At 41.5% G+C, this 25,166-nt stretch overlaps 1 protein-coding gene across 1 annotated transcript in view; it reads right to left on the bottom strand.

Annotated features, from left to right (window-relative positions):
• The window catches only part of DPYD (dihydropyrimidine dehydrogenase), an 832,560-nt gene that overhangs the window by 148,162 nt on the left and 659,232 nt on the right, over window positions 1-25,166 (bottom strand). Inside the window, exon 19 of the mRNA XM_029062931.2 lies at window positions 6,043-6,185. Coding sequence (XP_028918764.1) covers window positions 6,043-6,185 — 143 coding nt within the window. The remainder of the gene's footprint in view (window positions 1-6,042; window positions 6,186-25,166) is intronic.

The following is a 25,166-nucleotide window of genomic DNA, read 5'->3' as shown; positions in this document are numbered from 1 at the left end:
ACTAGGGTAGATACAAGACAATTAGGTTGGGCACAGTCCCTGTCCTGCATGGAGCTTAAGTCTAAGAGGGAGGGAGAGCAAATATTAATCCCCATTTTACAGATGAAGAAACTGAGGTACAGAGTAGTTACTTGACTTTCCTGAGGTAAAAGAAACATAGTTTGACAGAGTTGGGGGAAAGTACCTTACAGGTGCCCAAACTCCCCACCCTGCCATCCCCTTCATCCACCCTTTGATTCTGCCCAGCCACATTTCAAGCTGAGATCTACCTATTTTCAAAATCCATTCCCCTCTATGCTGTGCCTCTGACTCTATTCCTTCTCACTTCCTGAAAACACTTGCTCCAACTCATCTTTCTTCCTTCCTAGACTGACAACTTCAAGCTCTCATTCTCTAAAGGCTACTTCCTCTCTGACTTCCTCTCTGCTTCAAAAAAGACAGTTTCCTCTATACTAAAAAACTTTGTCCACCACTGGACCCTCCCTGCATGCAGAACTGTGGCCTAGTGGAAAGCAACAGGCCTGCTAGTCTTGAGACCTGCATTCTAATACTGGCTCTGTCTTGCCGGTTGCATGACCTTGGGCAAGTTAGTTAACTTCTTTGTGCCTCAGTTTCCTCATCTGTAAAATGAGAATTCAATACCCACTCTTCCAGGCACAGGAACTAAATCTGACCTGGTTATATTTCATTTTCTCCAGTGCTCAGTACAGTGCTTAACACATAGTAAGCACATAACAATGTAACTACAATGTAACTACTAATAATATCCATCTCTTCTTTCTCCCATTCTTTTGCAAATCCTGAGTACATCCACTTCCTTCGCTTCCTTTTATCCAACTCCCTTCTTGATTCCTTACAATATGGTTTCCATTCTCTTCATTATACTTCAAATCCACTCTCCAAAGTCACCAATGACCTCCTTGCCAAATATAATGGTCTCCACTCTATCCTAATCCTCCTTAACCTCACAGATAATTTTGTTGTTATAGTTCACAACTTTCTTCTCCAAGAGATGCTATCTAACCTTGGTTTTACTGATAGTTTTCTGTCTTATTTACCTTGTCTGCTATATGTCTGCTCCTTCTCAATCTCTTTCGCTGGCTCTTTCTTCCCGTTCAAGTCCATAACTTCAGGTGTCTGTCAAAGCTCTGTTATATATCCCCTTCTCTTCTTACTTTACATTCCTACAGTTTCAGTCAATGGCATTTATTAACAATAATAATAATAATAACTGTGGTATTTAAGTGATTATATGTACCCAGCACTCTTCTAAGCACTGGGGTAGATACAAGGCAATCAGGCTGTCCCACGTGGGGCTCACAGTCTTAATCCCCATTTTACAGATGAGGTAACTGAGGCACAGAGAAGTTAAGTGGCTTGCCCAAGCTCACACAGCAGAGAAGTGGTGGAATCGGGATTAGAACCCACAGTCCTCTGACTCCCTAGTCTGTGCCCTTGCCACTAAGCCATACTGCTTCTCTAATTAACTGATTCTCTGATTCTCTGATTAACCTCAGTGCTTAGAACAGCACTTGACACATAGTAAACCCTTAACAAATACCATGAAAAAAACTTGATTCTGTGAATTGATCAATCACTGTTAAGTGTTTACTGTACTCAGAGCACTGTCTAAAGTGCTTGGGAGCACACAGTACCCCAGAGTTGATAGCCCTGCCCACTAGGAGCTTACAGTCTACATGGAGCCATCAGGCTTGGGTTTCTATCAAATCAGAGGGGTTGGGAAAAAATATATTGTTTAGAGGTAAAACGTGTTGAGAAGGAGAAGATGTGAGTTCTTATCACATCTCAAATTGATTCACTATGTAAGGTGACCAGGTTTCTTTACTCTGCTGGACTTCAGTTGGCTTATCTGAAAAGTAGGATTACAATAACAGCAGGTCATTATCCCACAAGAGTGTTATTGTGAGGTTAAATAAGAAGGGTGTTTCAAGTTATTTTGCAAATGCAGTTCCTACCAAGAACAAGGGGTGGGTAGGTTAACATAACTGACCCAAGCAGTAATACCTACAAGCAATGTGAAAAGTAAAAAAAAAAAGATTTTGCTTTTGGAAAAAAAAAGTACTGCAATGTTTTAATTAATTATTCATCTCACAAAGTCTGGAAAACCTTTTTTTTTAATTTTTACGTTGATTTTATAAGGCAATATTCCCTTTGGGATTCAGAGTGATCCAGCCAAAGGAACAAGTGAAGTAGCGTGGTCCAGTAGAAAGAGCACAGGCCTGGGAGTCCAAGGACCTGGGTTCCAATCCTGGCTCTGCCACCTCTCTCCTGTGTGATCTTGGATAAGTCACTTCACTTCTCTGTGCTTCAGTTTCCTCAACTGCAAAATGGGGATTCAATACTTGTTTTCCCTCTTTCTTAGACTCTGAGTCCCATGAGGGCAGGGACTGTGTCTGAACTAGTTAACTTGTACCTACCCCGGTGCTTAAAACAGTGTTTGACATATAGTAAGTGCTGAATAAATGCCATAAAAAAATGAGCTTATAGTTAAGAAGACAAGAGTTTTGGACCCGGCTCTGGAGGTTTCCCTTTCCGGATGGCTTTAGGGCAAGTGTCGAATGGTGCAAAGGAAGTCGGACATTTGGGGAGCTGAAAGGAGCACAGAGATGTTCTCCTTCAGGACCGAGCCTTCTTACCTCCCCAGTTCTGGGGTTAGGATTGACAACTCTCATTGCTGAGTTGCTTCCCCGCTAAACCCACTCAACCCACAATCAACACACATATTTGATCTATCACTCTTTTCTCACTCCCTTCTGCGTCTCCCTGTTTTGCTCTCTTTATTCACCCCTCCCTCAGCCCCACAGCACTTTTGTACACAGCCATAATTTATTTAGTGATATTAATGTCTGTCTCCCCTTAGACTGTGAGCTCATCGTGGGCAGGGAATGTGTCTACCAACTCTATTGGACTCAAATACTATAATTCAATTTAATTATATTGATGCTATTGATACCTGTTAGATGCCTATCTCACTTCTAGACTGTGAGCCCATTGTGGGCAGGGATTGCTCTATTTGTTGCTGAATTGTACTTTCCAAGCACTTAGTACAGTGTTCTGCATACAGTAAGTGCTCAATAAATATGATTGAATGAATGAATGCTTAGTAAAGTGCTCTGCACACACTATATACTCAATAAATACTACTGATTGATTGATTCATTCATTCATTGAAGCCCTCTTAAGCCCTTCCCAATTCAGCTCTCTTTCCCTCAACTCAGTCTCCCTTCTGCGTCGTCTATGCACTTAGATAGGTGACTTTGGGACATCTGATATTTGCCCTACCTCCAAACCCACAGCATTCATGCATATATCTTTAAATTAAAATATTATAAATTACTGTCTCCCCTTCTTGAATGTGAGTTCATTATGAGGAGGGAACATGTCTGCTAATTCTGTTGTATTGTACTCTCCCAAGTGCTCTGCAGATAGTAAGTGCTGAATAAATACCATTGATTTTTTTTATTGAGAGTGCCAGGGCTGTATCCTAGAAATGCCAATCCAAATTAAGCCTTAATGTGTATCTTTGTTAAATATAAAAGACTCAAAGGACTTTGGATCCTTTAAATCTTATGTTGACCTGTCTTGCCATTAGAATGGAAATTCCTCAAAAGTAGGAGTCATCATCATCATCATCTTCAACACCATTTCTTGAGCACTTTCTCCGTGCAGAGGCCTAGAGGGTGCTGGAAAAAGCAGCCAATGGAACTAAAATGACTAATCCTGGCCCTCAAGATTTTACATTCTAATTAGGGACAGAGATAATTCCAACCGCAATCCTGCTTCTTGATCAAAGGGACGAGAGGTCTGCTGCCATCAAATACAGTCCATCTTCTGCAGCATGGCTTAGTGGAAAGAGCCTGGGCTTGGGAGTCAGAGGTCATGGGTTCTAATCCCGGCTCCGCTACTTGTCTGCTGTGTGACCTTGGACAAGTCACTTAACTTCTCTGTGCCTCAATTACAACATCGGCAAAAATGGGGATAAGAAAATCTTAGCCCCACGTGGGACAATCTGATTATCCTGTATCTATCCCAGCACTTATAACAGTGCTCTGCACATAGTAAGCGCTTAACAAATACCCTTATCATAATTATTATAATTCTATCTGACTTGCAATCATCTAATGCAGTACTTTGCATCCAATAGGTGCTCAATAAATACTGTTGATAATGACATGAAACAATGCCTTTGTTTAGAATCAAGAATGTCTAGTATTTTTTCAAATCTCAGTGACATGTCAAAGTGACATGTTAGAGGTGGCCAAGCCTTTTTTATAATGATATTTGTTAAGTGCTTACTTTGTGTCAAGAAGTGTTATAAGCACTGGGGTAGATATCAGTCAAACAACCAATCATATTTACTGAATGTTTATTGTGTGTAGTACAGTGTTTGGGAGAGTACAATAAAACAGATTTGGTGGACACTTTCCCTGGGCCCAGTGGTCTTACAGTTTAGAAGGGGAGACAGACATTGATATAAATTGTGGATATGTACATAATACTAATGATAATAATTATAGATATAATTGTGATATGTGTTAAGAACTTACTATGTGCCAGACCCTGTACTAAGCGCTGGGGTGGATATGAGCAAATCGGCTTGGACACAGTCCCTGTCCCACATGAGGCTCACAGTCTCAATCCCCATTTTACTTGAGATAACTGAGGCCCAGAAAAGTGGAGTGACTTGAGCAAGGTTACACAGCGTACAAGTCGCGGAGCTGGATTTAGAACCCACAAATTTCTGAGTCCCAGTTCTATAGTCTGTTCACTACACCCCTATGCTTGCTGTGGAGCAGGCAGGAGGAGGAATAAAGGGTACAAATTCAAGAGCAAGAGCAACGTAGAAGGGAAAAAGAGAAATGAGGGCCTAGTCTGGGAAGGCCTATGGAGGAAATATATCTTCAGTAAGGCTTTGAAGGTGGGGACTGTGATCATCTGTCAAATATGAAGAGGGAGGGCATTCCAGGCCAGAAATTGGATGCGAGCGAGAGGTCGGCGGCGAGATAGGTGAGATCGAGGTCCTGTGAGTAGGTTGAAATTAGAGGACTGAGGTGTGAGGTCTGGATTGTAGTACAGGTTTATCAGGTTGGAAGCAGTCTCTTTCCCCCATGGGGCTCGCAGTCTAAGTTGCAGGGAGGTGGATTTCATTGATGAGGTAACTGAGGCAAGTTAAGTGACTTGCCTAAGGTCATAGAGCAAGCAATTGGCAGAGCTGGAATTAGAACCTAGGTCCTCTCATATCCAGGAGCAGTAACACACATTATTTTCCATAGGCAAATAATGAAAAAGAGCTGCACGACAAGCAAAGAAGGGGCTTAGTGGAGAGCTCTGCACACAGCAAGCAGTGCAATAAATACTACTGATGGATCGATTGAGAGCATGCTATGTGCAGAACACGATATTAAGTGTTTGGGAGAGTACAGTACAAAAGGGGTGGTAAACTCGATTTCTACCATCATAGAGCTTACAGTCTAGAGGAGAAGACAGATATTAAAATAAATTAAAGCTAGGGGGAATAGCAGAGTCTAAGAATAATTGCTGAGGGGCTGGGATGGGGTGAGAGTATCAGAGTCCTTAAGGGTGATGTGTGATAGGGGAAAGAAAATCCTCGAGGGGTAGGAATAATAATTATTGTGGTATTTGTTAAGAACTTACTATATGTCAAGCACTGTTCCCAACACTGTGGAAGATTCAACTCAGTCCCACCCAGGGATCACTATCTAAGTAGTAGGAAGAACTGGGATCGAATGCCCATTTTACAGATGAGGTAACTGAGGCAAAGATAATTGAAGTGACTTGCCCAAGGTCACACAGCAGTCACATTGTGGAGCCAGAATGAGAACCCAAGTCCTCTGACACTGATCCTTTTACTAAGCCATAACACTACTCAGATTCAACTGACAGACCCAAATGTGCAGTCGACAGGGAAGGGAGGGCGGATAGATGGATGGAAGAGGTGGGATGAGAACTCAGTTCTGCGTTCTTACCCTATAGATAGGAATTGTAGTTTTAAACAAATACCTGCAGCACTGATGCACCACTATGAAGAAACTGGAGACCGCTCTCAGCCGAGTCAATTCCACCAGTGGCCAAAATGGGAAATCCAGGCAAAGCCCGAGCGATAGCTGATACGGCTCTCAGGGCTATAGGTCTGATTGCAGTTCCTGTAAAAACAGAAATTACATCTTTAACCCAAGGGTAAGAACATTGAGCATTTGCTTTATCCTGAGCATGGGATGGCAGGGCCGCGCTAGACAAAATCCAATCGGCATTATGTATATTTAACGTATAGATCTATAAACATTCTACTGTTCCAAAGTATGTTAATTTGTAAATGGATGTCGATCTATTTTGAAGCAAGTTGTCGCTATTATTATTCCATGTGGAAGTGTTATGCGAGTGGGTGGAACAGTCCTGAAACCGCAGATAGAAACACTTGCATACTGCACTTGATATATAGTGATGGGGAAGAAATTGGATGGAACGTTTAAGCATCTGTTTAGAAAAGAACAAGGAGCAGCAGATTTAGAAAAAGAAAACAATTACATACAGTACGTAAATAGACAGGAGCTCTGTTATGTTTCCACAAAGTATAAGGCAGCTGTTGTACATACAAAGAGTATGCACAAAGTAAGGTGATGAACTTACTTGTTCCATACCGTGTTTAACGTTTATTTCTCGATATCTGATCCCTTACCGTGGCCTTGATCTGGTGTGTCTCATACCAGACCGTAAGCTCATTATTGGAAGGGAATGTGTCAGTTTACTGTTGTATTGTGCTCTCCCAAAGGCTTAGTACAGTGCACTGCTCACCGAAAACCTTCAAAACTATGATTGACTGGCTCTCCTTTGTTGACCTTCCCTTCAGTGCAGGATTTCTGCACAGTGATGACCTTACTTAAGCTCCCTGTTTTCCTTTAAACTTTTCAACAAGCTCTAAGGCAGTTTGGATTTGGTTGTACCCTATAGCTCTTCCTGGCTCCTTTTACAGTTTAAGAAGCTTTTTTCATCAGTCTCCTGCATCCTATTGCCTTATTTGCATTTACCTGCCCCAAAGGTTAGATCTGCAGGGGCAGCTAAGGAAACCCCTCCAGAAGCTGAATCTGGTAAAGAATACTTGGCAGTCTTCTTCCCCTGGTTGGTTATTCAATGGGAGTGAGGATTTTCTCTAACAAAGGATTACAGTGGGTCAATCAAGCAATTGATAATATTTATTATTATTATTATTATTATTATTATAGTATTTGTTAAGCTCTTACTATGTGCCAAGCACTGTTCTAAGTGTTGGGGTAGTTGCAAAGTAATCAGGCAGTCCCACATGGGGCTCACAGTCTTAATCCCCATTTTACAGATGAGGTAACTGAGGCACAGAAAAGTGAAGGGACTTGCCCAACGTCACACAGCAGACAAATGGTGGAGCTGGGATTAGAATCCACAGCCTCTGATTCCCAAGTCCGTGCTCTTTCCACTATTCATTCAGTGCTTACTGTATGCAAGGCACTGTACTAAATTTTGGGGAGAGTACAATAGAACAATATAACAGATTCTCTGCCCACAACTACCTTACAGTCTAGAGAATCCCATTTATAAAACACAATTGTTCAGAGAAAACCAGGACACTGCATTTGCTGAAACTAATCTCGCATTTACACCTATGGGGTTACACTTTATACAAGCCATTGCTGGATTAAACACCCAGCAATGTAGCATGGCCCTGAAAGGGACAGCCAAGTGCTTGCAGAAAAACAGCCTAGTGAACGCTCTTCTTCAGTGAGTCAGTGGAATTTACTGAGTGCTTACTGTATGGACAGCACTGGGGAAAGTACAAGAATAGAATAAAGCTAGGAGAGTGACAAAAAGAAGCTTAAAATCTTCAGGGGTGACTGACATTATCTCCTTTAAATATTTAGGGAACAGTCTATCTAACTTTACTAACTCTATCGTTCTCTCATTATAGCTGGTTCTCCAAGTTCCGAGAGAGTTTATGGAGGGCTTTATAGCCCCGGTCAGGAACTCCAGCGGTTGCCCATCCACCTCTGCTTCAAACAAAAACTCCTCACCATTGGCTTTAAAGCAGTCCCCCTCCTTGCCCCCTCCTACCTCACCTCTCTACTCACCTGCTGCAACCCAGCCTGCACACTAATGCTACCCTTCTCACTGTGCCTCGACCTCGCCTAACTCATCGCCCACCCCTCGCCCCCATCCTACCTCTGGTCTGAAACCTCCACCCCTCCTCAAATCAGACCATTACTCGCCCCCCCGCTTCAAAGCCTTATAGTAGCCACATCTCCTCCAAGAGGCCTTCCCAGACTAATAATAATAATGGTATTGGTTAAGTGCTTACTATGTTCCAAGCACTGTTCTAAGCACTGGGTAGATATAAGTAATCAGGTTGTCCCACGTGGGGTTCACATTCTTCATCTCCATTTTTACAGATGAGGTAACTAAAGCACAGAGAAGTTAAGTGTCTTACCCAAAGTCACACAGCTGACAAGGGGCAGAAGCAGGATTAAACCCATAACCTCTGACTCTCAAGCCCGGGCTCTTCCCACTAAGCCACACTGCTTCTCCCTGCATCACCTCATCTGAAACACCCTAACTTGCTCACTTTGTTCATCCCCCCTTCCCAGCCCCAAAGGAGGTATGTACATATCTAATAATATTAATAACAATTGTGGTATTTGTTAAGCATTTACTGTGTGCCAGGCACTCTACTAAGCGCTGGGATGCATACAAGCAATTTGGTTTGGACACAGTCCTTGTCCTATATGGTGCTCACAGTCTCAATCCTCATTTTACAGATGAGGTCACTGAGGTACAGAGAAGTGACTTGGCCAAGATCAAGGAGATAGAATTAAAACCCAAGACCTTCTGCCTCACAGACCTATGCTCTAACCACTGTGCTGCAATTTGTTTTTTACACTGATAACTGTCTCCCCCCTAGACTGTGAGTTCGTTGCGGACAGGGAATTTCTCTGTTCTTTGCCATACTGTACTCTCCCGAGCACTAAATAATGATCATTAATAATAATTATGGTACTTACTAAGTGCTTACTATGTGCCAACCACTCTTCTAAGTTCTGGGGTAGATACAAATTAATCAGGTTGGACACAGTCCCTCTCCCTAATTGGGCTCATGCCCTTAATCCCCATTTTTTACAGATGAGGTGACTGAGGTCAAGAGAAGTGAAGTGACTTGCCCAAGGTGACACAGCCCACACGTGGTGGAGCCAAATTAGAACCCATGACCTTCTGACTCCCAGGCCCATGCTCTAGCCACTCCACCATGCTGCTTCTTGCTTAGTATAGTGCTCCGCACAAAATAGCGCTCAATAAATGCAATTAAATGAATGAATGAATGAACTTCTGCTCAATGCAGAGAGAAGTGAGCACCCATTGGAGAACTAAATAAATTTATAAAAAACAGTGCTACAGGAAGATGACCAAGGCTGTAATCAATCAACCAACCAAGAGTATTTACTATAATAATAAAAATGATAATTATGGTATTCGTTAAGTGCTTACTATATGCATTCAATAGTATTTACTTAGCGCTTACTATGTGCACAGCACTGTACTAAGTGCTTGGAATGTACAATTTGGCAATAGATAGAGACAGTCCCTGCCCAATGACAGGCTTACAGTATGTTCATTCATTCATTCAATAGTATTTATTGAGCGCTTACTATGTGCAGAGCACTGTACTAAGCACTTGGAATGAACAAGTCGACAACAGATAGAGACAGTCCCTGTCGTTTGACGGGCTTACGGTCTAATCGGGGGAGACTGACAGACGAGAATAATGGCAATAAATAGAGTCGAGGGGAAGAACATCTCGTAAAAACAATGGTAACTAAATAGAATCAAGGCGATGTACATTTCATTAACAAAATAAATAGGGTGATGAAAATATATACAGTCGAGCGGACGAGTACAGTGCTGAGGGGATGGGAAGGGAGAGGGGGAGGAGCAGAGGGAAATGGGGGGAAAAGAGGGTTAAGCTGCGGAGAGGTGAAGGGGGGGTGGTAGAGGGAGTAGAGGAAGAAGAGGAGCTCAGTCTGGGAAGGCCTCTTGGAGGAGGTGAGTTTTAAGTAGGGTTTCGAAGAGGGGAAGAGAATCAGTTTGGCGGAGGTGAGGAGGGAGGGCATTCCAGGACCGCGGGAGGACGTGGCCCAGGGGTCGACGGCGGGATAAGTGAAACCGAGGGACGGTGAGGAGGTGGGCGGCAGAGGAGTGGAGCGTGCGGGGTGGGCGGTAGAAAGAGAGAGGGAGGAGAGGTAGGAAGGGGCAAGGTGACGTAGAGCCTTGAAGCCTAGAGTGAGGAGTTTTTGTTTGGAGCAGAGGTTGATAGGCAACCACTGGAGGTGTTTCAGAAGGGGAGTGACATGCCCAGATCGTTTCTGCGGGAAGATGAGCCGGGCAGCGGAGTGAAGAATAGACCGGAGCGGGGCGAGAGAGGAGGAAGGGAGATCGGAGAGAAGGCTGACACGGTAGTCTAGCCGGGATATAACGAGAGCCCGTAACAGTAAGGTAGCCGTTTGGGTGGAGAGGAAAGGGCGGATCTTGGCGATATTGTAAAGGTGAAACCGGCAGGTCTGTGCCCAAGCACTGTTCTAAATGCTGGGGTAGATACAAGGTAATCGGGTTGTCCCATGTAGGGCTCACAATCTTCATCCCCATTTTACAGATGAGGTAACTGAGGCACAGTCAAGTGAAGGGACTTGCCCAAGGTCACAGGTGACAAGCGCTAGAGTCGGGATTAGAACCCACAACCTCTGACTCCTCTTGCCATTAAGCCACACTGCTTCTTTGCCCAGCACCATATTAAGTGCTTAGAAGAGTACAATAAAGCAGAATTAGTGAATACATTTCTGCCCATAATGAGCTTAGAGTTTAGAGGAAGAGACAGACATTAACGTAAATGAACAAATTTTATATAATGTATAATTTCATTATATGTACATAAATGATGGGTGTGGTCTAATATCAACTGTCCAAAGGGGATGGATCCTAGACCATAAATGTCACAGATGAGAGGACAAGCTGAGGAAAAGAGAGATCAATAGGGAAAGGCCTCTTGGAGGAGATGTGACCTTAATAATGTTTGGAAGGTGGAGGGAGTGGTGGTCTTGAGTATATGGAAGGGGAGAAAGTTCCAGGCTAGGCCTGGGCATGTCATTCCCCCCCTTAAAAACCTACAGTGGTTGCCTATCGACCTCCACATGAAACAAAAACTTCTCACTCTAGGCTTCAAGGCTCTCCATCACCTTGCCCCCTCCTACCCCTCCTCCCTTCTCTTTCTACTGCCCCCCCCCGCACGCTCCGCTCCTCTGCCGCCCATCTCCTCACCATCCCCCCTTCTTGCCTATCCCGCCGTCGGCCCCTGGCCCAGGTCCTCCTGCTGTCCTGGAATGCCCTCCCTCCTCACCTCTGCCAAACTGTCTTCCCCTCTTCAAAGCCCTACTGAGAGCTCACCTCCTCCAAGAGGCCTTCCCAGACTGAGCTTCCCCTTCTCCCTCTGCTCCCTCTGCTGCTTCTCTGCCCCCCTTCAGCTCCTCTCAGCTAAGCCCCCTTTCCTCCCCTTTCCCTCTGCTCCTCCCCCTCTCCTTTCCCCTCCCCTCAGGACTGTGCTCATTTGTATATACTTTTATTACCCTATTTATTTTGTTAATGAGGTGTACTTCCCCTTGATTCTATTTATTGCTATTAAGTTGTCTTGTTTTTGTCCATCTATCTCCCCGACTAGACTGTAAGCCTGTCCATGGGCAGGGATTGTCTCTATCTGTTGCTGAATTGTACATTCCAAGTGCTTTTACAGTGCTCTGCATATAGTAAGCGCTCAATAAATACTATTGAATTAATGAATGAATGATTGGCCATGAGATAGACGTGATCAGGGCACAGCGAGTAAGCTGGCACTAGAGGAGCAGAGTTTGTGGGCAGGGCTGTAATAGGGCATCAGGGAGGTGAGGTAGTATGGGGCAAGATGGTTAAGTGCTTTAGAGCTGACAGTAATGAATTTCTGTTTGATGTGGAGGTGGATAGGCAGCCAGTGGAGGTTCTTGACGAGTAGGGAGACAAGGACTGAACGTTTTTGTTAATAAATGATCCACAGAGCAGAATGAAGTAAGGACCAGTGTCGGGAGAGACGGGGGCTGGGAGGTCGTGAGGATCGGCTAAGTGCTTGGATCAGCAGGGGAGTAGTTTGGCTGGAGAGGAAAGGGTGGATTTTAGGGATTTTGTGAAGGTAGAAAGCAGTATGGCCCGACAAGGAATGTGTCTACCAATTCTACTATATTGTATTCTCCCGAGTGCTTAGGACAGTGCTCTGCAAATGGTAGGGGCTCCATAAATACAATTGATTGGTACTAGAGATCCATTCCCCAGTAGCCCTGCCTGCCCCATCCATTTTCTAAACAATAAAAACATGTTCTGACCACAAGGCAATGCAAGAACTAATAACAGAAGTTGTGAATAAGACCATGTAAAAGCAACTTGAGAGGGTCAGCAGCCAGTGCTTGGAACTTGGGTGACATCTTGCAATCAGTCACCCAACTTGCAAGCATGAGGTAGACAGGCATGAGGCAACCCCTGTCTTCAACGCTGCTTGTTGGCAAATATGATTTATTTGATGATTTTTTTTAAAACAATTTAGGTGCCTCACAGTTTTAGAAATGACTCATACCTTTCAGATTTGTTTAGATTAACAGTGTTTTATTAGTGAATTCAGCCCAATCACTATAATGGTGGTCTTTCTTGAGTGAGGTCAGCTTCCTAAAAGCATCCACACTCAGGGCATTTGAAACCTGAGGCATTCATAGAGCTCGTACTTGGATAAATTAGTTTCTACCTCCCAAGTTTGAGCTTTCCAGAAAAAAAAACTTTGCTAGGAATTGAATTATCCTTTGGTATGTCCCCATTTCAGAGGAATAACCAATCTTTTCTGTACATCAGGACTAATTGATGATTCTATTGCTACAATAATTCTAGAACAAGTTGGAAAGAAACAAAGGACCAAAAAAAAACTAGGATTAAAATAGTGTTTAAAAGGAAGCTCATTAGAAAAGCACATTCTCCATTTAAGTCTTTCGACAGACATTTAGCTAACCCTTTTTATTATCATTGACATACCCCATGTCTATAAAAGGATGGCTCCTTCAGACATCCAGTACTCTGAAATAACAAAGGAGTATAGGGATTCTTTTTCTTATTTAGCTGGCCCAAGAGAGGAAGGGGAATATGAGCTAAGGAGTTTAATAATTTATTTCTAACTGCACTGTTAGAAGACTATCATTAACACTACGGGGTGAAATTTCAAAGTGGTACACAGGGATTTGGGAACACATCTCCAATTGATATTAATGGACATCAAATGGCAAAATCCCAGAACACAGCTTTGAAAATTTACCTGATTACATTTAAAGGGCAATAGCATTACACAGGTGTTTAAAACACCAGCATCCTTTAAGTGGCATTTGAGGATGTTCTAGGAGGCTGATAAAGACCTTCTGCTAAATGATTTTCTTCTTTTCTTAAAGTGTTTCTGTTTCTTTAATAAAAAAAAAAATTCTGACCATTAAAGATGCTTTTAAAAATGAACAGGTAGTACATTCTTTGGGGAAAATTTGGTCCAAAGAGTGAAATAATCGATCATATTGTTGCTGTGCAACAGTACAATCTATTTTATTTCCATTTTATGCCCTATATTGTCAGATTTATTAGAACTGCACTGATTAAATATGATGTGGATTCTACCTGTTCTTAGGCTTATTAATACTTTTTATGGGCTTATGGAAAGGAAGTGAAGATATAAAAATAAATCTGTCGAAACTGCAAGGTTTGGAATTATCTTAGTACAAGGGGCTATGGAAGAAAGATAAAATACTGGCTGTGGATGTAAAATGGGATTGAGCAAAAATAAAGTGACATTTCCCTATAAAACCTCTATCATATTTGTTAACAAAGTTAACCCCATCACAAAATTACCCCACTCCAATTATTGAGGAGCAAAGAAAAAGTTATTTTTGGTAGCACATAACTGAAAAGAGATCACTCTTTCCATGCTGGGCAAGGAAGAGAAGGGTAAAAATGGGACAACACAGCAAAGAGAAAGAATTCCTTCACGGAGACAGTCTCCACCCAGGAAGGAGGAAGAGGAGGGTGAGAAGAAGGTATTATTATTGTATTTGCTAAGCATTTATTCACTAAGCCCTGGAGTGGTTGTAATTTTATCAGGTTGGACACTGGCCCTGTTCCACTTGAAGCTCAAAGTCTAAGAAGGAGGGAGAATAGGTATTTAATCCCCTTTCTACATTGAGGAAACTGAGGCACAGACAAATCAACTGACTTGGCTGAGCAGGTATTAGAACCCAGGTCCTCTGATTCCAAGGCCTGTACCCTTTCCACAAGGCCATGTTGCTTTAGCTATCGCTAGACCTGCTTCAGTGAATCATTTCTTAAATGACTCAAATAGAGTGTGGTTATAAATTTTATCCCCATCACAATCCATGTTCACCCATCACTGAGGTCTAATTTTATCACTTTTGATATGATAATACATTTTATTGATTTTTCAAGTCCTGGATTATGCTTCTTAGAAAAAGGATTGAAAGAGAGAGAAAAAGGGGATAATGGAAAGGTAGTCAGAAGCTCAAAATCAAGCAAACAATGATAATTATTGAGCATTTACTATGTGTACAGCATTGAACTAAATGTTTGGGAAAGTATAGTACCCAGAAGTAGCATGGCATGGTGGATAGAGCACAGACCTGGGAGTCAGAGGTCATGGGTTCTAATCTCAGCTCTGCCGCTTGTCTGTTGTGTGACCTTGGACAAGTCACTTCACTTCTCTGTGCCTCAGTTACCTCATCTGTAAAATGGAGATTGAGCCTGGGAGCCCCACATGGGATATGGACCGTACCCAACCTGATTTGCTTGTATCCACCTCATCGCTTAGTACAGGGCCTGGCACATAGTAACTGTTTAACAAATACCATAATAATAATCATCATTATTATTGTTATACAGTATAACCAAGTTGATAAATGTGATCCCTGATCACAAAAGCCCTGGAAATTGTGGTGGAAATAGACCAGGAAAACCTGCTCCTCCTCTCTTGCTTTCTGAAGCCGAGTGTCTACCTCCTTTACCCACTGTTCCCTGCTCTCGTTTAGACCGTGAGCCCATTGTTGAGCAGGGATTGTCTCTATCTGTTGCCGAATTGTACATTCCAAGCACTTAGTACAGTGCTCTGCACATAATAAGTGCTCAATAAATACAACTGAATGATTGAATACTCCCAAGTCTCAATATCAATGCATAAGAAGCCTCCACACTTTAGCTGGAGTCCCCCAAATCTAACAATTTTCATCTTAACGTTTCTAGGGCAAATGCCATTTTAGATGACAAACTTTATTTGACTTGATTTTCTAGTAAAATATTAGGAGTATTGGTTTTATTGATTTTACTTGATTTTCTAGTCCCCATTAAATGCCTTTTGGTACTCATGTAGGCTGTGAGTCCCTATACCACATGGGATTCACAGAGTCTGATCTTGCATCCACCCCAGTGCTTGATTGGTACTGGGCTTCATTCCGTTCATTCCTTCAATCGTATTTACTGAGCGCTTACTGTGTGCAGAGCACTGTACTAAGTGGTTGGAAAGTACAATTCAGCAATAAAGAGAGTCACTCTCTGCCCACAACGGGCTCACAGTCTAGAAGGGGTGGCTTGGAAAATAATAAGCACTTAACAAGTACTATGATGATGATGATTATATTGTTATAATTAGCATCATGCTGATCCCATTCCTACTCTTCCAATTCCTTTCATTTGAAATGTTCCATTCGCTGAAGCAGAAGGGTAACTTTTTTTGTATTCTCAACTTCGTTTAACAAACTCAATTTATTCTGTGTGTATCATGATTCTCAAAGATCCTGCTCATGAAAATAAACTCCGGAAGAGCTCATAGTTATTTTCTTCCCCATGGAAATGGGTACCAAGGTGCACTTGGAATTTTTAAAAGAAAAATAAAATACAAAGCAGTAATATATGCAGAGTACAACCAAATGTTTGGAAAAAATAAAGAGTTTTAATGGGCAAGAGAGTTAATGTGGGATGTAAGCCAATTTTAGATAACTGGAGTTTGAATAATTGAGGTTTAAGTCTGTTTATTTTGGCCACATCATTTGACTCTTAGGACAGCTACGGTTATACAATTAATTGTTAGAACTACGTTCACAATAAACTCCTGTTAATAGCTAGAGTTGGCAATAAAACAGAAATTGTTTTATAATCCTCACTTGTCTTCACTGTGTATACCAAAGGAAAATGTCCTCTTAATTTTCTTACATTAATTATAAAGCAATGCATTAAATAGATAATAAATTCATTACAAATTAAATGGCTGAATTTATATCTGCTCTTCAGTTGATTTAACATTATCGGAGAAAAGCAAATGGCATCCATTGTCCAACTTCTAAGATTTAAATGAATAAAGGGCCAGAATCTAAGTAGACGAGAGTCCAACAATACAAGTTTATTCTCTCCCTAAGAAAGTGAATTGAAACTGTTTCAGGGTAGCTAACGTTTGGTTCCCGGAATGAAGACTGAAGATGGCATTTGAATTAATTTGCACAGGAAGATTTTACCCAAAGGAATCCATAAGACCATCTAAGAAGATGATTTTTATTTCACCTCTAGATATTGAAATCCTAATTTTACATGTTATTTAGGGGCAGAGTAAAGCCCTGGAGAAGTCCAGGCCAGTTGAAGCCTTGGTGGCCAGAGAGAGGGGGAGAGAAGGACAGAAGGGAGTATCTGAGGTTCAAGTTGTGTTTCTAACCTATCCTGCCCAAAACACATGTAAGTATCTGGACTTCTCATGATTCTCTGTCATGTCCACATCTGTCCTGGGCATAGGTTAAGAAAAATGGTCTTGGGAGCCTGGGCGAGCTCCAAAATCACAAAGACGTGTCCCTTCCACCCAGGTTGAGCCCTGCTTTAACTATTTTTAGTCATTTATCATTTTCTCCCCAAATGCTTTTTATCATAATGCTCAAGAAAATACGTGAGTGGAAGATGAAGTGACAAAATATAATGAAAATAAATTCATTTCCTTGAATAGAAAAATAAGGAGAAGCGGTTCAAAGTCCGGTATACATAATAACGGCATATAAAAATATAAGGAAGACCCCGTAAGCAAGCACAAGGAATCCCTGGTAAATCTGTATACTATTAAAGAGGGGAATTATCTCTAAGGGAAAATTTTTGGTGGAACCCATAAAAATATTTCCTCCACGAGGTGGAAGTTAAAATTTATGTGTGTGTGTACAAACAGATAAGAAAAGAAGCTAAGACTAAGCTGAAGTAAATCTGAAAATTGAAATGGAGTTGCATTTGCCAGGGAGGACTAGCCAGTACATCCTATAAGAGTAAATAAATAAGATGGATATGGCAGATGACAGCATTCTAATGCAACATGATGTCTGAAAGGAAACCATAGCATATGAGTATATGCATGGCTACACTATAGAATACCAAGTGTCTGGCTTGCCTTAAGTATTTGAAATGAACTTAGAATTTCTTGAAGTGACTGTGCCTCATCATTTATCTCTAGTTCTTTCTATCTTCTACCTGTAGGTGGCCACAATAAGCTGTCCTTTATCGCCTAATTAGTAGCATTTTCTAGACCGTCATAGCCAGATAATTAGCAATTTATTTAAATAACCAATTTCTGGGGAAATAATTGCCATGAAATGCCCTGAACCTACTTTTTATAAACTATAATAAAAGTGTTAAGATAATCCCTGACATTTGCAAATGCCATTAGTTCACCTTTCCTTTGGATAGTGCTATGGCATTATGTTTAAACAATTACCCGATAACGCAGCAGTTTAATGACATAGTGCAGTAAGCACATCTTTCAGAATGGCGAGCATATACGTTTGTAGTCAGAAGAAGATCCAGACGTGGTTAGACGGAGAAAAAGATACCCCATTAATATAAAGTCATGAATGTGTTACTGCAATATCTAGTATTGATTGGAATCAACTGATTACCTGTATGAAAGTCTTCATGCTAGTCACTAGAGTAAAAGTAAACTTCTTGCAGTTCACATTCGAAAGTGATTCATGTGTTAGTCTGAAATAGATTCAAATTACCTCGTTTGGTATACTTTCTAAATTGTGCTGATTCAACTTAGCTCATTTTATCAATCATTCAAATTATGCCTGCTGAGCCACTTGGATAATTGATTAACATGGATGATCAAGGTGAACATTTAAATATTATGTGGCCTGAATGAAACCCAATATCCTGTAGTCTATGACTCATAATAGTGATTGGGGGGTGGGGGGTGGAGAGAAGAGATTATAAGTGTCATAATTTTCCTCAGTAGGTGAAGCAGGGCCATCCATGGAAAGTGGTTTGGAAATGACTCTGATTTCACCATCAGAGAAAGCCATTTCATTTTTTTTTTGATATTGGGTATTTGCAAAAAGTGGAGTGTGTTTCTCAAGCAGCAGGACCAGTCATTTCCAAGCAATACACTAGGGTTCAAGTCTGCAAGCTTAGTAGTCTTACTGTGTCACTCCATGCAACCCAGTTCCTTCCATAACTTCTAACGGTATAAGAACAAAGGTAAGGGAAAGGGAATCTATCTTCTGATCTTGGGAAGAGGGGCTTATACAGTTTCCTTGTCCTCTTCTCTTGGTCACAAACACACAATTCAGAAATCCCTTCACCGGGTTTCAAACCACGTAACAGAATCGATTGTCCCAATGCATAAAAAGGAATATAAGAGTGAGAGACATTTGGCTTCCATTTTCAATACTAGTTTGGGATTGAAGAGATTTTCCTGGAGTTTGAAGAGGAAGTGGGTTGTACGATAGACTCTTAGCGGCTCATAAAAAGGAATTATAAAGGGATGGATCCCACATATCCCATTTCTGATCCTCTGTTAGAAATGGAACCAGTGTATCCCTACGTCATGACTTTGTTCCCCCAACTCTTGGATTATACTGAGGTTTACTCTACTTCTTGGGTGTTTTTCATGGTACAAACTTTTGCTTTACAATTAGACTTCCTTAAATAGTTGGATTTATTTATTAGAATGTAAGCACTTTAAAGGCCACTAGTAAGGCTCACAACAACAAAATAACTTCAAATTCAATTTGGAATCTCAGACTACCTACAAAATATCAAGAAAATAAAGTGTTATAGTCTCATTAATCCCTGAAAGAGGATTAGGCATATTTGGAAACTAGAGTGATTACCATCCAGTAGGGGATCATTTGGTAAAAGACTCAATAAGTTTGGCTGAGATGTGGGTGCAACGAGGGCAAGCTATTTAAAGGCTGCATGTGGAAGGAAATAATATCTCCATTTCACTGCATCCTATCTGTTACTCAGCATGATATAGTAACCGTATCAGTGGGCCTGGATAAATTGAATTTGTAGTGCTGAAATTAATTTATTGACTTCATTTATCCTAAAATGAATGATGTGAATTTTTCTGTTTTGAGATTGGTGAACTTTAATCCCTAAACAGCTAAAATTATCAGTATTCATTTGGAAAACCTATCACCTGGAAGTACACTCTTTCCAGTGCATTTTTTACATAATTTCAGTTGTTTTAAAGTAAGTCCCTCAATTGCTAAAGCTCACTGTGGGCAGAGAACATGTCTACCAACTCTGTTACACTGCCCTTTCCCAAGTACTTAGTACAGTGCTCTGCACACAGTAAATGGTCAATAAATATGATCAATTGATTGATTGAAGTAGGCCTTCAAGATTACCAGGGAAGCAGAAAAGCTTTCTTATGAGGTTTGAATTAAAGAGTTAGGCTTCCTCAGTTTGGAAAGATAGAGAATGTGAGGGGACATGGTTGTAATTTACAAAATCATTAAAGGTATGGATTATCAGTCCATCAGTGAATTTATAGAGTGTTTACTTTGTGCAGAGTCTTTAGTAAGTCCTTGGGATAATCTCATACAGTTTTTAGACATGATCCCTGACCTCAAGGAGCTTATTACCTAATAGAAGAGGCAGACATTAACATCAATTACAGGTAACAGAAAGAATGGATTATAACTGCTGTGTGGGTAGGGACTAAGGGAATGCCTAAGTGCTTTGGAAGTGGGACTAAGTGCATGGGTGAGGCAGTAGAGAGGGAAAACAGACTGGAGGATGAGAGATTAGTCATGGAAGGCTTCTTGGAGGAGATATGATTTCAACAGAGCATTGGGGAGAGTGGTGGTCTATTGGCTAGGTGGAAGGAGAGAGTTCCAGGCAGAAGGAAGGGAGCAAGCAGGGGATTGACAACAAATGAGGCAAAAACAAGACAGTGAGTAAACCGGCATTAGAGGAATGAAGTATGGAGGCTGAGTTGGAGTGGGAGAGAAGAAAGGATAAGTAAAGAGTAGAATGCTGATAAAATGCCTTGAATCCGATGGTGAGAAATTTGTTTTTGCTGGCCAACCATTGGAATCACATGAAGAGTAGGGAGATGTGCGTGGAACGATTCTTAAGAAAAATGATCGGGACAGGAGAAGGCAAAACAGACTGGTGAAGGGAGACACTGGAGGCAGGGAGGTCAGCATAGGACAGGGAGAACCCAGCACTGATATTCACCAAATGTCCCCAAATCAAGATGGACCCATTGAGGTTTAAAGGGGCTAAATTTAAAACAAATAAAAAGAAATACTTCCCCACCCATTGGCTGGCAAGCACTTGGTACGTCTTGTCCCAGGTCACTGTGCAGGCTAGGTCCAGAAAAGGTTTGGATACATTGCAGTAACCAGTGGGAAAATGGAGATGTGGAGGAGAAAAGAGGGGTTTTGGTGGAACATACTTAAACCTTAAGATCAGTAACATGGAGAGCAGTCATTCCTCAACAGTTCCTCAATGTAAAATGTTGGTTTTGCTGGAGACTGAATGTTGAGTTGGATTGGACTGTTGCTCTAATCTAGTAATGGCATTTCTTAGATTTCTTATTTTAGAATGGGAGAACTTATTTTGATAACTGATTGGGTTTAGATTAAGGGTAAAATACTTTAATGAGCGTACTTTTTTAGGGAGTGACTTAGTGATAAGGAAATGGTAATAATTATGGTATTTTGTTCAGCGATGACTGTGTCGAGCACTGTTCTAAGAACTGAGGCAGATTACTTAAATTACTCCAGTTGGGCACAATCCCTGTCACAAATGAGGCTCATAGTCTAAGTAGGAGGGGGAACAGATATTGAAGCCCCATTTTACAGTTGAGGAAATTGAAATTCAGGCACAGCACAGAGAAGTGACTTGACCAAGGTCACACAACAGACATACGGTGAAGCCAGGTTTAGAACTCAGGTCCTCTGACTCTCAGGCCTGTGGTATTTCCGCTAGGTCATCCTGCTTTCCTAATATAATTGGCTAGTTTATCATGAGTGCCATCCTCCTCATGACCATTCAAAGATATGTCACAGTGATGATGTTACAATTGGAGAAACAAAGAAAACCAGAAAAAAATGTTCTTAGTCTCAGAGGAAGCCAACAAAATGATGGGATTAAGGCCACCGGTGGGTTTACTGGGTTTATCCCTTTGATTTGTACATGAGAATGCTCTTTCCTTCAAATTCCAGGAATTAACAGTTGCATTTATTCTCAAGGTGGCTTAATTGGGTGTCCTTGGCAGCAGTTGCTGTATTATAAAGTCTTTCATTTTCAGTTCTCTGTTCAATTTACAAGGAATTACATGGGTAAATCCATGTACATAAGATAAGACTACATCCCTAAGTGTGTCTCTTTCGTAACCACTGACAACACCAAGGTTCTGCTGTAGGTGACTCATTCTTGCTTTCTTTCTAGGGTTGCAAAACTAAATCTCAAGATTATTGTTTGGAGAAAGACTTCCAAGTATGAATTCTTATATGGATGGCTATCTTAATCAGCGATCTTGGTGAAGGAATAATCTCTCTAACGACTTAAACACTGTAGAGAAGCAGCGTGGCTCAGTGGAAAAAGCCCGGACTTTGGAGTCAGAGGTCATGGGTTCTAATCCCGGCTCCGCTGCTTTTCAGCTATGTGACCTTGGGCAAGTCACTTAACTTCTCCGTGCCTCCTCAATTGTAAAATGGGGTCAGAGACTGTGAGCCCTACGTGATACAACCTGATGACCTTGTACCTACCCCAATGCTTAAATAGTGCTTGGCACATAGTAAGCGCTTAACAAATACCAACATTATTATTGTTTAAACAGTCCTTTCCTTTTCAGCCTGAAACCAAAACTACCTTTGAGAAAGAAATTATTTGAAGTCTCAAACAGATATATGATATGTGGGAACCGATACATGTAGATTTAGATATAGCAGTACTTTTTATTCTACTGATGGTGAAAAATCACCCATCGGTGCATGGAACTGAATAGGCCAGTGTGCAGCGTGGCTTAGTGGCAAGAGCCCTAGCTTGGGAGTCAGAGGTCATGGGTTCGAATCCCGGCTCTGCCACCTGTCAGCTGTGTGACTTTGGGTAAGTCACTTAACTTCTCTGTGCCTCAGTGACCTTACCTGTAAAATGGGGATGAAAACTGTGAGCCCCACATGGGACAACCTGATTGCCTTGTATCTACCACAGCACTTAGAACAGTGCTTGGCAAATAGTAAGCACTTAACAAATACCAACATTATTATTATTATTATCCTATGGTCCTGGACACATCCTAGATACATCAAGACTGTCCCTTCTTTATGTTGCCATATCGTTGCTTGCAGTGTCTGTTGCTCCTTTTTTTTTTCTCCTCTCCTCTATTTTTCACATGCTTTATGGACCTGCTGCTACAGAGCCATGGAGGATACCAAATGCTGTCTTTACCATAATTTGATATTTCCATAATACACACTCATAATATAACCAAATATACAGAAAAAAAAACCCCAAATACCCAGAACAGCTTAAAACCAAACTTCTGGAGAATGAAGACCTTTTGAATAAAGCAGCATGGACTAGTGGAGTCAGAAGGACCTGGGTTCTAATCCCATCTCTGCCATTTAACTGCTATGTGACTTCGGGCAAGTCATTTGACTTATCTATCTTCAGTCATCTCATCTGTAAAATGGTGATTAAGATTGTGAACACCAATTGGGACAAGGTCTGTGTCCAATCCAATTTGCTTGTATCCATCCCAGTGCTTAGTTAAGTACCTACCGCATAGGAAGCACTTAACAAATACCACAATTTTATTATTATTACATCAAAGAGTTCCCTACCAACGTCAGAATAGCCATAGTAGGAGTAACTATCTGAGGACTTCTACTGGAGGAAAAAAGACTCTAAGTCAATCAAGCCATCATCATCACTACTGAATGAATGATGTCTCAAATTTATACATTACTTACAGCAAAGCAGCATGGGCATGGGAGTCAGAAGGATCTGTGTTCTAATCCCGACCCCATCGTTTGTTGTGTGTCTTGGGCAAGTCATTTAACTTAACTGTGTCTCAGTTTACCTGAGCTGTAAAATGGGGATACTGTGATACTGTGAGCTCCATGTGGGACATGGATTGTATTCAACATATTTCCCATGTATCTCTTCCAGAGCTGAAGGCATAGTAAGTGCTTAACAAATACCATTAAAAACAAAAACAAAAGAATCAAAGGAGAAACAGATTATCAAAAACCAGGCAGTAACTCAGGATCATGACAAAAGTAGACTATAAGATTCTAGATTATAAACTCCTTCGGGAAGGGAATGTGTCTACCATCTCTGTTACACTGTACTCTCCCAGGCACTCACTCCAATGCTCTGCACAAAGTAAGCAATCAATAAATCCCATTCACTGATTGATTAGAGAGTTCCCTCCTTAACACAGACCAGAATGTAAGCCTGCAAAAATTGTAACAAGAAGGCAGGGAAATAGACATTATTCTAACAACTTCCCGCTTCATGAAGTGATGATGGAAATACCCGTCAGAAACAACAAACAAATCTGAGACTTAAGGAGGAGAACAGCAATTGATCGACATGATAGTGATTTGCCAGGATCACCTACATGCCCAGTCTCACACTTTCTCTCTCCAACTCCCTACTCTCTTTCTTTTCCATGCCAGCCACATTTCCAATGGAAATGGAGAGAATCAAGTGAAGACATGGGTAGGGAGTGCAGTTCAATGGGAAGTGCACAGAAAAGATTGCTACATGGAGGTCCCATTTTCTAGCCAAAGTGACCACAGCCATAACCCAGCAGGCGGTTGCCTTAGAAACAGCTGCAGTCTTAATGGATTACTCAATAATTGAATTTCTCAGGGTGGTAACCGTACTGCCTGTGACAAGGGTGAATCAAGACTGATGAAAAGAGTGATAGCAGGGTCATTTGATGGACGGAGAGGGTGAAGGCGGGTAGCCGGGATGGTGAAATGAAGTTGTCTCATTCACAAAGCAAACCTGTGTTCTGAATGAGAACAGAGCTGGAGAGCGAATGATATAGGAAGTTTGCTTTAGGGAAGGATAGTAAAAATTCCACCAAATTATATTACTGTGCCTAGTAATTTACACTTTCTGTGAAATATCTCGCATTTACAAAGCACTATAAATTCAGGCTTACGAAGTGCAGCAAAATGGAGCACACAGACAGGAACAAGAAAAAGCCCATAGCAAGCACTCAATAAATGCCACTGGTTTGGTGACTGAAATAAAGGAATCAAAAAAGTGAGAGACCAGTCGATAAGCAATCAATCAATGGTATTTACTGAGTGCTTACTTTGTGCAGAGCAATGTACTAAGCACTTGGGAGAACAGAATACAACAGAGTTGGCAGACACATTCCCTGCCCACAAGGAGCTTATAGTCAAAGAAAGGAGCTGAAGCTAAGGGTAATGCCAAGGTGGGGGACTGAGATATGGGGAGGATGTCAGTGTTCTCAACTGGAATAAAAATGTTAGAGGAGCTGATTTGGAAGGGAAAGATGAAGTGTTCAGTTTGGATACACTGAGTTTTAGATCTTGGCAGGACAGCCAGGTAGAGATATCCTGAAGGCAGGAAGAGATGTGAGACTGCAGAGGAGAAGAGAGGCCCAGGCTAGTTTATGGTAGAATGGTTTATACACACACACACACACACACACACACACACCCCTTCCTAGTTATTAAAATGGAGCAATAGCATGAGAT

The sequence above is a fragment of the Ornithorhynchus anatinus genome, chromosome 4, assembly GCF_004115215.2.
Source record: "Ornithorhynchus anatinus isolate Pmale09 chromosome 4, mOrnAna1.pri.v4, whole genome shotgun sequence".
NCBI lineage: Eukaryota > Metazoa > Chordata > Mammalia > Monotremata > Ornithorhynchidae > Ornithorhynchus > Ornithorhynchus anatinus.
This window is presented reverse-complemented; position numbering and strand designations above follow the sequence as displayed.